Here is a 17,708-nt window from a genome sequence, read left to right as displayed (position 1 = left end):
ATTAAAAGCTAAGTTTATGTGGGCGTATGTTTTTTTTTTTTAATCTATGCATAATTCTTTGCACGGTACTCATTTTCCGTGAGCTTTTGAACACCCCTCACAGCTTTTTCAGTCACTGAATATTTAGCCTTCCATGTCCTTGTTTCTGGAGTGGCTCTCATAAAGGCATATGGCTGTATTTCATCATAATCCAGTCTGAGAGTCTGCATTTGTGCCCGTGAACTTTTTCCATTTACTTTTGTTGAAATGAGAAAAATATCTGGGCTTGTTTCCCTCACCTAATTTGTAGCTGTATGTTGGGCTTTTTCTTATTCTTTTTCTTAGCAGTTTGAGATTTTTGTTTAGTTGTTTTTCATTGATTTTTTTCTATTATTTTTAATTCACATCTTGAAATAATGTTGGAATCAAAAAAAAGTTTCAAAATAGTACAAAGTATTCCTCTATACTGTTGATCCAGAAACTCCATGTTGACATCTTACATCAGCACACCATCAAAATTGGGGCATTATTGTTGATGCAACTTTCTGATCTAATCTACAAACCCTACTCAAGTTGTGTTACTTGATCCACTAGTGTATGTTTTCTGATCCATGATCCAATTCTGGAACACACACTGTGTTTTCCTGTCAGGTCTCTCGTTCTCCTTTGGTCTGGGATGTACATCCTCCTGTATCTTTTGTTACTTTCTACTCCTAATAAATACTGGCCTATACTTTTGGGTAATATCTCTCAAATTAGAGTTCTCTACTCTTTTCTCATGAGTCAGTTCAAGCTATGCCTGTTGGACAACAGTGCCCTGAAAGTAATGTTGCATCCTCTCATCGTACTATATCACAGGATGTCTGTCTGTCTCATTGCTGTCAATGTTAGCTTTGATCACTTGGCTAAGGTGGCATCTGCCAGGTTTCCCTACTGGAAATTTATTTTTTTCCATTATAATTAAGACTTTTCTTGTGGGAGATACAGACTATGTAATTATCTTGAACTTTAATCGTGACTTTCTTTTAGTAATTTTAGTATGTGTTGATGATTCAAGAAGTCCGTATGGTATTGCTAGTCAGATGATGCTTTTTGGTTTCCATCATTCTTTCAAAATGTATTAATTGGCACTCCACAATGAGAAAGTTTTCCCTGCATTCCTCTCCATATCTCACCCCTCCCTCCTTTCTGCTTTCTTGTTTGCTTCCTCAATGTATCTGTCTCTCTACCTGTGTAAATGAACTCTTGGTGTTAGTTTTGTTTTATGCTTAATGAAGCAACTATAGTTGCATTATATTCTTACCCCTTTTCCCAGATTTGGCCATTACATGCCTTCTTGTTTTGTGTTCATGGGGACTTCCCATGTGCCCTGCATGCCCCCATCCCTAGTTGAGAGGTCTTTCTGGGCAACGATCAAAGAAAACACTCAGAGTCGGCATTGGCTTTAGGCACCTGGAATCCCCAGTTTTCACTTGTCTTCTTTCCCAATATCCTCATCGGATTTTGATCCCCTACTCACTTTCTGCCACCAAGAGATGTTTCAGAACCATCCTGTTCTTTTCCCTATCTCCTTTTGGAATTGGCAGTTTTTCTAGGAAACTCAATTTTCTTGGATTAGAGAATGATATTTAGATACCAAGATCTGTTGCTAAGGGTGCCCATTGCTTCTGGCATACCATTGTTTGTAAGTTCTTTCAGTGGACAGTCCCAGGGAATGTGTATATTTTTGTACATTCAGACATGCTCATCTGAATCTGTTTCTGTGTCTCCGTCTGTGTGTGTTTCTATATCGTGTATCATCTAGCTGCAGACCATGAATTCAAATTGACATCTCTGTTTTCAATCCAACATCATGGGACCTTTCTAGCCCTCCTGCCTTTCCTTATATGTAACCCTGTCTACAAGAACAGGTTTTCTTATCTGTTCAGTTAAGAGCACGCATAAGTATAATTTTTAAAAACTGCTAACTATACCGGTGGGGGGGCGTGTATTACTTATAATATAACACATGTATGTGGCAATTTGTCTCTGCGTGTGGAATAAAACTTAATTAGGTTAGTTATTGTCTTTAGCACTCTCTCCAGTTTGAATATCTGTAATACATTTGGGTTCATTTGACATTGTTAATATTACACGTCCTATGACTCTCTCATCTTGGTGGATTATGATGGTTATTTTTTGGAGTGTATGAAACAAACACTAGCATGCTCTTGAAAGTCAGAGCCATGTTAAAAAAATGCCATTCAGGTTGGAGTATGATCTTAAATCTGCTTCCTTGTGTTTTCTTGAGTGAAGAGAGTATTCCGGATGTTCGTTTTGGTGGTTGAATTTTTTAAAAATGTTGTGTAATTGTATATATTCATTAACTCTCACTGAATTTGTTGCCTTAACTAGTTTACAGCATTTCCAGTTCAATGCTGCCCCCTTCTGTCAGTGTAGCAAAATTCAACCTCTTGGGTCAATTTACCTTCATTGGGTTATGCTTCCTCCCATTGTTTGGTCCACTTCTGTGCTTCATGGCCCTAACTTTTCCCCTTCTGTTCCTCTTCAACATTCAACTGACAAAGCTGCTTCTCCCTTTCTTTTTGTGGTTTTCTTCCCCAGGAGAAAGCTGCCGCCTTCAACCCAGCAGAATGCAGAGCTCCTTCCCCATAGCCATGCTGGTTACACCCCAGCACTTTTCAAGACCTCACACTTGCCTAAGGCTAATGTTTCCTGTGGTACTCTCAGATCGACTTGATACCCGTCAGCCACTCCTTACACCCTCTCCATGTGTCACCAGCCTAGTCTGATTGCCACAAACGTTTGTGATAGGACGGGAGCATAAGACATCCCTGTGCAAACTTGGGTGATTTTTCCCTCTCTGCTTTGTTTTTCCCTTTAACCTTAGGAATTGGCTATCTTGAGATTGTGTTGACGGTGTGTGTGTGTGTCGTTTTTTGGACCTTCTCTTTATTCAGATGCTGTTCCTGGAGGGCTGCCTGGCCCCCTTGCTTTCTGTTCCTAGGGACTTCCCCTTATGCCCTGTGTGCCCCATCCCTGGTTGAGGGGTCTCTAGGGGCAATGATCCAAGAAAACACTTTGAGTCGCCATTGGCTTTAGGCACTTGGAAGCCCCACTTTTCACTCCACCATTTTCTCAGCAGATACAAAGTTTCATGTCCTGTTTTTAAACAGTTAGGAGGTCTTCTGAAATCTTATTTTACATATTTATGTGAAATTTTGATATTAGCATTTTAATCGTTGTCCCAAAACATTCATCAATCTTGGAATATTTTACGTTTGATCACTCTCTTACTACCTAAATGCCAATGTTCTCACCCAAGATTTTTGTTTTGTTCTTTTAAATGTCCCCTACATTCAGATATTACTTGTATTTTTCTGGAGACCACTGCCTTTAGATTCATCAGCTTGTCCTAAGGCCATTTCTTTTTTGTCCATACCTTCCTGCCTGTTAGACCTTTATTCTGAGGTTATTTTCTCTCCACAGCAGGTGCATTCTTTACTGTCAGAAGGATTTTTAGGGGTAGGCATTTGGGTTTTGTTCATCAGAGGGAGCCTGTATTTTGTCTTCATCCTTTAAAAAAAGAGTGTGGGTATGTGAGCAGCAGTACAGGCATTCAAGTTTGATAGATTTGGGGGCAGGCATTAGTTTCTGCTCTTTGTTTTTGTTTTCCCCAGAATTTGTCTATCATTTACCCAGCCTGAAAATCCTCAGTTTCCTTCACAAATGAGTTCACTTGTTCTATAGCTTGTAGAACTTGTATACCATGCCCTCTTTATCATTTCTTCCACTGTCTTTATTCTCTTTCTGGGATTCTGCTTAAATAGACATTAGACATTCTTTTCATTTCTGCCAAGTCTCTTAACCTCCTTTCCTTGATCTTCTCTGACATGTATGCCAAGTTATTTCCTCAACTCTGTCTTCAGTTTCAATAATGCTATCTTCAGCTGTATCTAAACCCTCATGTGATCTATCCTTTGAGATTATTATTGTTTGAATTCATCATTGGTTTTCATCTGTAAAAGTTGAATTTTCTGTTTGAGAAAATTGCATGTTTGAGAACATTGTCTCACTTGCTCATTTTTATTCTATATTTATTTAAATATTTGACAGAGATTTTAAAATATTTTGCCCTGAGAATTCCTGTGCTGAATTTATTTTGCTGCTAAGTTGGTCTGTTGTTTTATTTATGGCTTGTAATTATGAATGCATTTTAGTGTTTATATATTTGTCTCATTTGCCTGAGTATATGTTCCATAAGGAGAAAAGCCACATCTATCCATTCACATCTCAACATACCAGGGAACTTCAAAATTCTGTGGACAGTGTGCATGGATTTCAATTTTCCTTACATCAAAATAAGCTTATCTTTTAATTCCATTTCCACAAACCTTTTAAAGTACTCTCATATAACTTAGAGCCTGGTATGCCCAACATTCAGTCATTGGATGAATAAAGAAATTCCTATTCTTTTTCCTCCTCATTTATTTCATCATTGATTAAATTTTTGAACACTTATTATTTTCAAGAAGGGCTCCACTGATCAGTACACCCCTGGAGTCCTTGCACATCCTGAAAGTTCTTCTTCCTTTTTCCTCTGACAGATAGCCAGGGTGTTATGTAACAATCTGGTCCTCAGATCCCACTGTGTTCTGGCACTTAGAATTTTAGAAAAGTTCCATGTCAGTCATTCCTGTCCTTTGAAGTACATCTTGGTGAGTGTGAGGGACACTGAAGAATCTACATGAATTCCTGGCATGAATGCCTTGTTTTGAACACATTTACCCATTTCCATGTACAAATTTTTTCTGTTATGATTTTTTAGGTGGTGATTTACATAATGATGTATTCTTTATCAAAATACTTCAGAATTTTTACAGCGTAGACATTTGTCACAGCAGTTGAGACACTGCTAGAAACACCCACATCCCATATCTGAGTGCTTGAGTTTGAGTCCTGGGTGGGCTCTGCTGTAACTTCCTCCTGCTGTTATGCACCCTGGGAGACATCAGGTGATAACTCAAGTACTTGGATCTTGGGCCCCTGCCACTCAAGTGGGAGACCAGGATTGAGTTCTCAGATCTTGCTTCAGCTTGGCCCAGCTCTAGCTCTTCCAACCCTTTGGGGAGTGAACAAGTAGATGGAAAATTCTCTCTCTGTGTCTCTCTGTCTCTGTCTCTCTGTCTCAAATTAATAAAAATTTTAAAAACAACATTATTTTTAAAAACAAAAATAAATGCTTGAAGTTTCAAAAATGTCTTAATGGTCAGTTAAGCTGAATCTTTGTGGAATACTAGCCTACTAATAAAGTTCACACACCCCATCCCCACTCCCCAAATGCCTACAACAGCCAGGGCTGGGTCAGACTTTAGCCAGGAGCCTGGAACTCAGTGTGGTCTCCCATGTGTACAGCAGGGAGGCAGCCCTCATTGCTGCCTCCTGGGATGTGCATTAGTAGGAAGTTAGAATTGGGAATGAAGCCAGGCACTCTGACCTGGAATGTGGTCATCCCAAGTTTCATCTTAAAGTACTGTGCCAGATGCTCACCTACTTAGTAAATCTTTATTCCTGCTATTGGCTGTTTTCTGAGGTTAGGATATAATTTGAGAGAAGACTTTTAGGACTTTATAATTTAGCTAAGAAAATAAGACTCATATATATGCAAACCTAATGAAAATACAGTTGTTCCTTAGTAGTCTAAGGGGACTGGTTTGTTCCAAGTCCATCCTATAGATACCAAAACCTACAGATGTTCAAGTCCTTTCTACAGTATGATGTGATATTTGAGTGTCAGCCATATACATACTCCCATATAATTGGAATCACCCCTGGATTTCTTATAATACTAAATACAGTGTAAATGCTGGGCAAATAGTGGTCATACTGAATTGTTTAGGGGATAATGACAAAAAGAAATTCTATGTGTTCAGTGAAGAAGAAAAAATTTTTTTTCAAATATTTTTGATCTGTGGTTGGTTAAATCCATGGATATGAAACCTATGGATATGGAGACTTAACTCTATCTGTAAGGGATTCTGAGAAAAACTGCTATAAATTACTTCCTAAGGAAAGTCATCACAGCTGGGCCCATGAAAAACTGATGTGAATTGAAACACAATTATTGGGAAACCATTTTACTGGGCAGCAGGGATAACAAGGATCAGACCATTATGACCCGAAGAGTATGATTCTTAGAGTAAAGGAGAGAATTACAGTTAGCAAGATTGGTTGGGTGGATCATGGAGGGCCCAGGATGCTAAGATGAAGTGCTGAAGATAATGCAGGTTGGGTGTAAGGGAGTGATTTTTCTAGTGAGGGAAATCAGTGGGCACAGGCAAAGAAAAGCAGCCAACTGGGACATCCTGGTGGGGCCCAGGTGTAGGATGGTGTGGACACAGCCTTGCAGTGGCTGGAGCGAGGCTGTTGAGGGTTGGTACAGTGGAAAACTAGGTGAGTTGTATTAGGATCAGAGCCTTGTTGCTAGTTCAAAGGGGCATCATACATGAGACCACATTTTCAACCTTATTAAGTAGTGGAACTTATGTTACGGATGATATTTCAAGAAAATGGGGTGTGACGGTGACAAATGTGACTGACAAGTTCCAGGTCTAGAAATACTCGACACAGTGGTTGATGGCTTGTGTCCTGGGCCAGAGGTCTGGTCCTTCTTTTTCTCACCATGCTGGCTGAGGACAGCTTGTTCCCATCTCTGTCCTCTGTGCCGATTCAGCAAATATCAGTGCTGCCTCCAGAGTTTTATTGTCAACTTTTTTTTTTCCTCCCTCATTATCTCTTTCCACAAGTACTTACTGAGCTGTATTGCAGGGCCCTGTGGTAAGCACAGAGCAGTCCTTGTTACAAGGCAGTCCTTGTTAAGGAGAATAAAACTGTTGGGTGATGATTGTGCTAATGAATAAGCCTAATATTTTCTTATTTAGGTTTTGGGAGACCATTGTTTCACTCACAACAGCAAGAGAGAAAATACTTTCATTTGAAGAGAGCTATTGTGTTTCTCTCAAGCCCCATCAACAAGGGATTGGTTTATTTCCAGGGTTTTGGGGATTTACAAGCACTGAACATTTATTTTCATCTCCACTAGGGGACAGTGTGTCTCCATCAGATTTTTTTTTCCATATCAGCAAAATGTGTACCAACCAAAAAGTTTAGTCTCAAATTATTTTGATTTGACTTTAATGATAGTATAAATGTAACAAACTAGTTAGAGGTTCAAAAAGTATGTCTGTCCAATTGCTTGATATTGTACATGGTATGGCTGGATGGGTGGAGATAGACAGGTAGATATGGACATGAAGAGTATATTCATGATTTTTTAGAGTATTGAAATTTTGGAGCATTTACAGAATGATTTTGACAAGAGTTTTCCAAAAACAAGGATGGCAGCAGGATATTAATGTGAAATTATGAGCAGTCTGAATCTCAGGACAGTCTTGTAGCTCATGGAAATTGAATTAGGCTTTGGGTATGGAATTCGCTGAGACAATGCAATACTTTTTCCTCAAGAATGACTGTTTAATCTCCTGAGACATCTAAAGCTTAAGTATGTATACGCATATTTTCACTTTATAGTTTTCCTTTTTAGTAGAGTACATTGTGTTCGTTCGGAGTGGTATGTGGAGGGGGATGAATATCTCTAAAAGATTTCCTTTCAGCTTGTCCATAAAGATTTGGAGAACAATGATGTCATAGCTTTTCCTGCTATTCTTTGAGATAGTATTCTACAAAATCCACATAAATGCGATTCTAACAGCCTACCATAAACTTGATTCCATTTCTTTCATTCAAGTACTGACATCTGTGTTGCACAGCTGATGGGGTTCACTATCTTAAAATGTTGGTCTTAAAACTCCTTCCAGTTTAAGTCCTCTGGGAATAATTTTTCCAGAAGTTGTCTTTTCAGAAAATTGAAAGAGACGGTTAGGAGTAATGGTGAGGGCACGGGCAGCGTAGGAAATTGACCACTTGTGGACTTGCAAATTGCTACTATTAGCAATCTACTTCTGGAACTGCAGGCTTTCCTTGCCCAAGTTTTGAGGTGGAAGGTGAGGGTGGGGTCAGGGAAGAGCTTCCATGAATTATGCAGGTGCTGCCGTCAGTCTCAATCCTGCAGGAAACTGAAGACGTCTCCTACGCACCCTGGCTTCCCAAGGGCTTGCCAAAGCCTTAGCAGTCCCCTGACAATTTCTGCAGGCAGCAGCAGATCAAAAATCATCAGCTGAAGATGGTAGATATAATCACTGCAAGAAACCAACCAATGATGACAACAACAACAGACACATATAGGAAAAGACTAGGGGCAGAGTCGTAGAGACAAACCTGAATTGGCTGGGGAGTAAATTTAGACTCACCTTCTATGTTTAAAATAGAATGGTATACATATTCCATCCACACATGGTATTGTCCATCCTAATGTTGAAATTGCAAGTGATAGAGAGAAATGGCTAAGTGTAAATTTCTAGATGAGAATGGTAAGTTCTACTACTAAATTATTCAGTTTGAGGTGATAGAAATTGAAAAGCAGCATATGTAAACACACACACACACACACACACACACACACATATATATATATAAATATAGCTTCTGCTGTTTTTAAAATTCAACTGGTAAGCAACTCTAAGATCTCAGAGAACAATTGTTATGAGTTGGGTAAAATTAAGTACAGATTTGTTGCTGCTACTTTTAACTTCACTTGCCTGATATTTTTCTTAAAATCTAAATCACCAGAAAGTCAAGACATTGTGAATTATTCATATGGTTCCTTTTTGGCCTTTTATTAGAGATTAGAATTCTCAAACAAAGAAATGTTTTCTTAGTACAGATTTTGAAGATATTTATGGACAGAAGCATCTTCCGGAAATGTGGACAGTGTTCTGTCTTACTGATTTTATATGGTCACAAATCAAATTCAGTTCCCTGAATTTCAGCAGTCATGAAGCTAAATTTTAAAAATAATTTGTTTTTCTTGTAAGAACGAAATTTGTTCATTATGGAAATTTTGATAATGTAGCAAAGGACAAAGAAGAAATAAAAATTGCCATAAATCCATCATCCAAAAATAACTCTTGTTAACATTTTAGAGAAAGCTGACTGCCGCAGAGTATACTTCTCCCCTATCTAGCTGGCTTCTATTTTTGCTGTATTATAATTGTATGCAAGGGAACGAGTGAACATTGTATTTTCAACTAGAAGTTACATTTTCATTATTTTAGAAGGGGGTAGAGTTTGAAATCTTAAAAAAGTTTTCTCTAAAACTTTGACATGATTATGAAGTGAACTGGATGACAAAGCAAGCGATGGCAGCCCTGTCAGAGATTTAGATGTCGGAGAAAATGCAGGCATCAACACATCTCCCAGCATCCAGTGCCCTTCTGACTGTCCTTAAATTCCCCAAGTGTATGCTCTGGGTTTTCAGGTTGGGGCTGTAAACACCCACTTCCCATCTTAGAGAGCCTGAGGTTGAGTCCTGCTGCACTCCCACTTCCAGCCGCCCCCCCCCCCCCCCCCCCCCCGCTAAGGTGCATCTTGGGAGGCAGCATGTGGTGGCTCAAGTACTTGGGCCCCTGCCCTCCATGTGGGAGATACAACTTGAATTTCCCACTCGTGGCTTTGGTCCCATTCAGCCTTGGCTCTTACAGGCATCTGGGGAGTGAACCAGCAAATGGAAATTTTCTCTGTCCCTTTTACTCTCTGCTTTCTCTCTCCCCCCATTATAAATAAATAAATAAATAAGGTTGCTATGTGAAAAAAACTTTCTCCAGTGGTATTTGGAACTCACAAGGGATCCCTCTCCCCCACCCCTGCACATTCATACCCATGAGTGATAACAAGTGGTCACCTACTCCGCCCGTCTGCTCCCTGCTCTCCTCAAGGACTAAAAGATTGTTCGTTGCATATCCACTTGCAACAAGAAATGCTTTTTATTTTCTCAGAACTTTTTTTTTTTTTTAAAAAGATTTATTTATTTATTAGAGAGGGAGAGAGAGAGGTCCTGCATCCGCTGGTTCACTCCCCAATTGGGCACAACAGCTGGAGCTGTGCTGATCTGAAGCCAGGAGCCAGGAGCTTCTTCCAGGTCTCCCACAAGGGTGCAGGGGCCCAAGCACTTGGCTTACAGGCATCTACTGCTTTCTACTGCTTTCCCAGGCCATGGCAGAGAGCTGGATCGTAAGTGGAGTAGCCAGGACTTGAACTGGCGCCCATATGGGATGCCGGCACTGCAGGTGGAGGCTTTACCTGCTATGCCACAGCGGGGGCCCTTCAGAACTTTTATTGAGATGGAATTCAATCCACTTACCACAAAAATTTGCCCATTTCCAGCGTATGGCTCAGAGGTTTTTCCTTGACTAATAGCATGGTGCAGCCATCACCACAGTGAATTTTATAACATTTCATCACCCCGCCAAAGAACCCTTATGACCGCTGTGGTCACCACCCCCATGACCACTGAGGTCACTGCCCGTTTCTGTCCCCTCTACCCGCCTGTCCTCTCACACCTGTACCCCAGCCCCGAAGTCACTTCTCTACTTTCTCTCTGTGTATTTGCTTATTCTGGACATTTGGTTTGTTTACTTTTTATTTTTTCTATCTAATTATAGTCATTTCTGCCTCTTCCCCTAACTCCCACACCCCAGCCCCTGGTAACCCGCTATCCTACTCTCTACTTGTACAAGGTCAGCCCTTTTGTACTCTACATATGAGATGCCTGTATGCACCTGGATGATTTTATGCAACAACTTCTCAAGGTTCACGTGTGTTGTTGAAAATGACAGGATTTCATTCTCTCTCTCTTTTTTTTTTTAAATGGCTGAATGGGACTTTGTTGTATTTTTCTTTATCCACTCAGCTATTAATGCACTCTTAGGTTGATTCCATACCCCCGGCTGTTGTGAGTGGTGGTACTGTGAATGTGTGAGTGCAGACATGTCTTGGACAACCTGATTTCAATGGCTTGGCTTATCCGAGAAAACCCAGAAGTGGGATTTCTGGGTCACATGGTAGTTCTATTTGTGGTATCTGGAGGAACATAGATTTCCATTGTGGCTATGCTAATTTACTTTCCCACCCACAGGTTTAAGGGTTCCCTTTCCTCTACATCCCTGCTAACGCTTATCTTTAGTCTTTTGATCAAAGCCATTGTAACAGGTGCTATCTCAATGTGTTTTTGATTTGCACTTAACAGGTATAGAACTAAAGGCCAACATCACAACTCATAGAAGAAATGCTTTTTCAAGATTTTTTTGGTATTTTTCTGTGTTATCAATATTGTTATATAGAGATAGGGAATTTTTTGATGAATCTGAAATCTAAATTGTGTATACTAGGATTTTCTGAGAGTATGTGTGTTGACCATCTTGTTTAATAGATTTCAAAATTCCATATTCTTGCAACTAAAATGATGCAGTGAGCTCTGTTCACTGGAGTGACATAGTTTGTTCTCACTGAATTCTGATCTTTCAAAAAATAAAGCCTGTAAAATAATACAATGTAAACTAATCTTTAAAAGAACCTCTGAAATTTCTTATTAACTAGAAATATACACATTTTGGAGCTATCAAAGTGAGTGCAGAAGATTTATTCTAAGGCTAGAAATGTGATTTTTCTAGCCCTGGGATCTTAAACAACTTTCTCTTAATTTCTTAATTTATTCCTGTGCCACCTTCTAATTATTATGACAAGTAAGGGCTGGCAAGGTAGACTTTTTCTGTTTGTTTTTCAAGGGAAGCCTTAATTATCGTCATCTGTGTTATGTCTTCATTTAGCAAACCAGACTTGGAAGTAGGTATGTATTACAGACCCTGCACCACCGTGATGAGTTTTATCATTATGAGAGACAGATGCTTGTCAATAGTTGGTTTATGTTTTTCCCAATGTCGGAGCGCTTTCTGTGTTTATGTATGATGTGGCATGGATGACTTCTGCTCCCGTAGAAGTGCATCATATTTTAATCCACACACATTTGTCTTTAAAATGTCTATTCAAATGTCATCTCAGTCTCATGATAATCTGGAAACCAGAACAGCCTTTGAAATCCAATATTGAAATGCTGTCTTACGGTTCTTTATACTGTGTGTGTATGTGTGCACACATTGTTGAGATCTTTACTAAGTATAGAGTTGGCCTTCTGTAATAAAGTTAATTAAAAGTGACTCTTAATAAAGGATGGGAGTGGGGGTGAGGGGTGGGTATGGGGGAAGAACTACTATATTCCTGAAGTTGTACTTACAGAATTTGCATTCATTAAATAAAAGGTCTCATAAAATAAAGAAATGTCATTTTATAAAAAAAGCAGTCACCATTCTGCTCCTTGCTTCACCCTTTAGGATACGGTCAAGGGCGTTGATAAAATAAACAGCAGGTCCATCAGGAACCCAGGGCCAGGGCTAGTGGAGGCAGAGGTGGTGGTGACTCTTGGATCATATGTTTCCTTGTACTATTGCCAGGCTCCCAGTGAAACCTTCAAATAAGAGTAAACAAAGTAACCAAACAAGCAGTTAACATCAACAAATGAGTTCAGCCCAAGAGTGATGATCTCCTTATCATAGCCAGAGCCACCCTTGGTTTGCATTTGTCGGAATTTATGGAGTGCTACCCATGTGTTAGACATCTAGCTAAGTGTTCCATATTCAAAGATAAATTGAAAAATTCTTTACATCAAGCAACTCATCATCTGGTGGAATAGATGGTCGACCAAAGAGATTAATAGCATGCAGTGTGCTCAAGGAATTCACAGCTACAGATTCAGACACCCCAACTGGGTTGCAGCACCCCAAAGAGCAATCAGGATCAGCTGAGCCAGGAAGGGTGCGGGAAGCTTTGCTGGCAAAGGCATCAACCAGTGCCCTAGCTCAGGAGCTCAGACAAATAGCAGTCTTTTTTTTTCTTAAGATTTATTTTATTTACTTGAAAGGCAGAGTTGCAAAGTGAGGTAGAGACAAAGAGAGGTCTTTCATCTGCTGGTTCACTCCCCAGATGACTACAACGGCCAGAGCTGCGCTGATCTGAAGCCAGGAGCTTCTTTTGGGTCTCCCCTGTGAATGCAGGGGTCCAAGGACTTGGGCCATCTTCTACTGCTTTCCTAGGCCATAGCAGAGAGCTGGATCGGAAGACAAGCAGCTGGGACTCAAACTGGTGCCCATATGGGATGCCAGCACTTCAGGCCAGGGCATTAACCCACTGCACCACAGCACAAGCCCCATTCAGTCTTAACACCACACCACACCACACCATGTGGCTATAGGCACTGAGAATTGAATGATGTAAGGGAACCTCAAGAAGAGGCTGGGGGCCGGCACTGTGGTGTAGCGGGTAAAGCTACTGCCTACAGTGCCGGCCTCCCATATGGGCGCCGGTTCGAGACTCGTCTGTTCCACTTCGGATCCAGCTATCTGCTATAGTCTGGGAAAGCAGTAGAAGACGACCCAAGTCCTCAGGCTCCTGGCTTCGGATGGGTGCTGCGCCAGCCGTTGCGGCCAGCTGGGGAGTGAAACAGCAGATGGAAGACCTCTCTCTCTCTCTGCCTCTCCTCTCTCTGTGTAACTCTCACTTTCAAATAAATAAATAAATCTTAAAAAAAAGAGGCTGTTTCCACCTACAGGGGTCACCCTTCCTGGGATTTAGAGGAAGCCTTCAGAGGACTTTCGGCAGGAGGGCGAGATGTTCAGATCTGCAGTGTAAAAGCAGTGCTTTGACTGGGCTATGAGACATGGGGTCCAGGAGACTGCCGAGAAGTTGCTCCAGTAGTGGAGGACAGAGGGGTTCTGCTGCAGGAGCTGGTGGAGAGGCATCATCCTAGACGTGCTACCCCAGAGTATGTGGGTGCAGGAAACAGCAAGGAAGGGAGGCAATGGTTCCAAGTGAGGTCTTGCACGTTGGGCTTAATGTAGAGACCGCTTGCCCTCTCCCTGTCACTGTTCATAACACAGAGACCTTAATGTAAAGACAACAGCTCTGTCTCCACGGCTCCCTTTCTATCCAGGTGATAATCTGCTCCTACCTTCAAGAGGCTTAGCCAGTTACAGGATAAGTAGATTTCCACAGGCAGTCAAATTTCAAAGGCGGAATCACTTTTTAGGGACCTATGAGATTACTCTTGTCAAGAATTTGCTGGAACCTTAATTCACAAGCAACATTTTTTCCCCCCTCTCTACACCAGTACTCATAACAAACAGTCCATAACAGAGTCAGAGGACATGCAGAAAGAAGAGAAAAAAGCTTGCCTCATCCGTGACGCATCCACACTTCAGTGAAGCGCCAAAACTGCTCAGAAATCGGATTAAGGGGAAATAATCCTTTATTTCTTTCTGTTAGCATTGGAAATTATGTCAGTGTTTTTCTTTGTATCTTGGACTAGTATTTTGTGTGTGTGTGTGTCTATAATGACAAGTGCTGGTGAAAGCATCTCTCCTTTGGGGACTTAAGTCCATGCCAATGGCTGTGGTCTGAGTTTATAAAAATCCACAGTCAGGTGGCTCCTTGTTGGATGGGAGGGGTGACCCTTTTTTCCCTTGTGAAATAATTACTGCTTTACCCCTTCTTTTCAGGATGAGCAGGAGCTACAGGAAAGTTTAAAGCAAGGCGCCGCCATTATCGCCGCGTTAATCAAAGACAGAAACCCCGGGCTCATTGGTCAGCTGCTGGTCGCGTGAAGAATGTGACGAGAAAATGACCTCTGAGGATTTCAGAACCATCGAGCTACACCTCTCCATTGCGCTTGCCCGTTGTATGAGACAGAGTGTGGGTCTTCTGTTCCTTATAACTTGTCAAATGTGGTGCACAGATTATAGAAGTTGGAGGAATGTCTATATCTGTGACATAAAAAGTACTTCAATGTGTGGGGACTATAAATTGCCTGAACCAGAGGCAAGGCAGTAGTGGAAAATAAAACACTTAAAGGTCCTTTTCACAGAGGTGTGAAAGGTCAGAGGGTAATAGTGGTGGGCGAGCTAAGCCTGTAGAGAATGAGAATGTAGAAAACTTGGCCTGCTGTCTTCGCTCGCTGTTCACTGATAACTCACACTGTCGAAGCTGAAGGGTAAGCTTCCGAATTATTCTAAAATTGTCCCTCCCCTCCCTCTATGTGCTATTTTGTCTTTTTGTTCTGTTCTGGAATTTCCCCCCACCTTAAAAACCCTGAAGAGAACAACAGGAAATGGAGCTTTTTGTTTCAAATGTCTTCACCATTTGCCGTGGGTTACTCTAGATCCCTAAAGCAAATACAGTCTTCTCTTCTTTCATTTCTAAGGTGTATGTTTTCCTTCGTTTGCAAAATAGAATTCTGACTTTATTTTCCAGGGTCTCTGATTTTTCTGAGTAAGTGTTAAAGAAGACTGGAAAGCTTTGTAAATGTGATTTTAGCCAGTGTGTATTTGGACATCTTCTGTAAGACTAGAAATACCATTGTCCATCATAGAGTTAAATTGTTCTTTAAATCCAGATGTCATTGCTTTTTAAAATCAATTCTTTCACTTTACATTTCCACTGGCTTATACTTTTAAAATATTAATATTTTCCCCTATGTTGCCTTTCATGATTACCGGTATCCAGTCATCAGAAATGCTTTTTGCTCTCTACCCACATGTATTTTTATGAAAACAGATCAGATGAGGTTGGGCTAGGGCTTGAGTTGCGTGTGGGAACTATAAATCTTGGGTGAAATGTGTTCAGTGAGAGACTGTAAACTATCTACCTTGTGGAATGGCTCCTGTAACATTTTGTGTGATTCCCCCCCTCCCCCATATTTCTCATATGTATCCAGTAGGAGAGTTTATATTTTACGAGGAAGTAATAGTGAGTGGGATAGAATGGGCTGGGGGTAACTGGGGCAATTCGTTCTCCTAAATGAAATGTGTCATTTGGACTTGGGCTTGGATCTCAGTTCTTGGACTCCCCCCTCTTTCCCCCGTCTCCAGGGATGCTAAGAAACACTGAACTAAGCAGTCAGGGCAGGCTGTCAAGGCTGACAGTGTGAGCCCTGTGTGGATTCTCGTTGGGAGGCCTCTGCCCTAGTTAGAGGCAGGCTGTGTGGGGGCAGGAGCCGCTGGGGTGCTCAGGCCAGGCACCCCTGGAAGTCCTTAGGCAAAAATGTTGGGCGACTTTGGGAGACTCCTCAAGGCAGAGGGAGCAAGTTCTCAGGGCTTTCAAGACAGAGAGCTTTAGAGAAAAAGGCGGGAAACTGAGGGGATTTGCAGCACAGCAAAAACATGCAGCAGCTTTGGGCTGCTGGCTGAGCTAACATCATTTTTTTTTAACTTTTATTGAATGAATATAAATTTCCAAAGTACAGCTTATGGATTACAATGGCTTCCCCCCGCCCCCCATAAATTCCCTCCCACCCCCAACCCTCCGCTTTCCCGCTCCCTCTCCCATTCACATCAAGATTCATTTTCAATTCTCTTTATATACAGAAGTTCAGTTTAGTATATATTAAGTAAAGATTTCAACAGTTTGCCCCCACATAGCAACACAAAGTGAAAAAATACTGTTGGAGTACTAGTTATAGCATTAAATAACAGTGTACAGCACATTAAAGACAGAGATCCTACATGATATTTTTTTAAAATTGATTAATTTTCTATTGCAATTTCCAATTTAACACCAGGTTGTTGTTTTTTTTTTTTTCATTTTCAATTATCTTTATATACAGAAGACCGATTCAGTATATACTAAGTAAAGATTTCATCAGTTTGCACCCACACAGAAACACAAAGTGTAAAAATACAGTTTTAGTACTAGTTATAGCATCACTTCACATTGGACAACACATTAAGGACAGATCCAAGCTAAGAGGGAATGGCGAGATATAGCTAACATCATTTTTAACACCACAAAGAGATTTTATAGTGGATGAGAATTTATCCTGGGGCAATTAGAATGACTTTATCCTAGGCAGTAAGCACATTTGGTGTTAATTAGATTTAGTTAAGAAAATATGACATTATGCTTAGAGAAAAGAAAAATAGCATGCATTCCTTTATAATTTGCAAAGTGATTGGCAGCATTGAACATTTAGATATATATTGAACATAATATCACATTTATAAATATATATTTATAGGTCGTATCTGTCTCTGTGCAGAGGAGTGAATTAGGGCTCAGGGATCTTAATTACTTTGTCCAGTGTCACGGGGCTGCATGGTGACAAGAGTCAGGGCTGCAAATGTGGACAACTTGCTGGTGTGAAGTACTCTTCAAGTGTGGAAAAGCAGAGTTAAAGATGTTCATTTTGGGCCAGGTGCCGTGACATAGTAGGCTAAGCCTCCTCCAGGTTCCTGTCCTGGCTGCTCCTCTTCCGATCCAGCTCTCTGCTATGGCCTGGGAAAGCAGTGGAAGATGGCCCAAGTGCTTGGACCTCTGCACCCACATTGGAGACCCAGATAAAGCTCCTGGCTCCTGGCTTTGGATCGGCCCAGCTCCAGCCGTTGCAGCCATCTGAGGAGTGAATCAGTAGTTGGAAAACCTTTATCTCTCTTTATTTGCAACTATATAAATATAACCTTAAAAAAAGAAAAGCAGCCACTTTTCTAGTACATAGAGCTTGTAGCCAGGAGTTGAGGGACTAGAGAGAATCTTCAACCAGCAGATGAAGATCAGCTACTATACTGCTTGTAATGAGATCCAGAGAAGACTTGACTGACTCTAAGTGTGATTACTGTAGTTAAAACGGTCCATTCCCACATTATTTTCAAAGTCTGTTTGAAAGCAATGGA

At 40.9% G+C, this 17,708-nt stretch overlaps 1 protein-coding gene across 1 annotated transcript in view; it reads left to right on the top strand.

Annotated features, from left to right (window-relative positions):
• Window positions 1-16,327, top strand: part of CRPPA (CDP-L-ribitol pyrophosphorylase A) — a 319,655-nt gene extending 303,328 nt beyond the window's left edge. Inside the window, exon 10 of the mRNA XM_062178999.1 lies at window positions 14,544-16,327. Within this exon, the coding sequence (XP_062034983.1) occupies window positions 14,544-14,648 (105 nt within the window). The 3' untranslated portion in view covers window positions 14,649-16,327. The remainder of the gene's footprint in view (window positions 1-14,543) is intronic.
• Window positions 16,328-17,708: the final 1,381 nt, after the last annotated feature.

This window comes from Lepus europaeus, chromosome 20, assembly GCF_033115175.1.
Source record: "Lepus europaeus isolate LE1 chromosome 20, mLepTim1.pri, whole genome shotgun sequence".
Classification (NCBI taxonomy): domain Eukaryota; kingdom Metazoa; phylum Chordata; class Mammalia; order Lagomorpha; family Leporidae; genus Lepus; species Lepus europaeus.
This window is presented reverse-complemented; position numbering and strand designations above follow the sequence as displayed.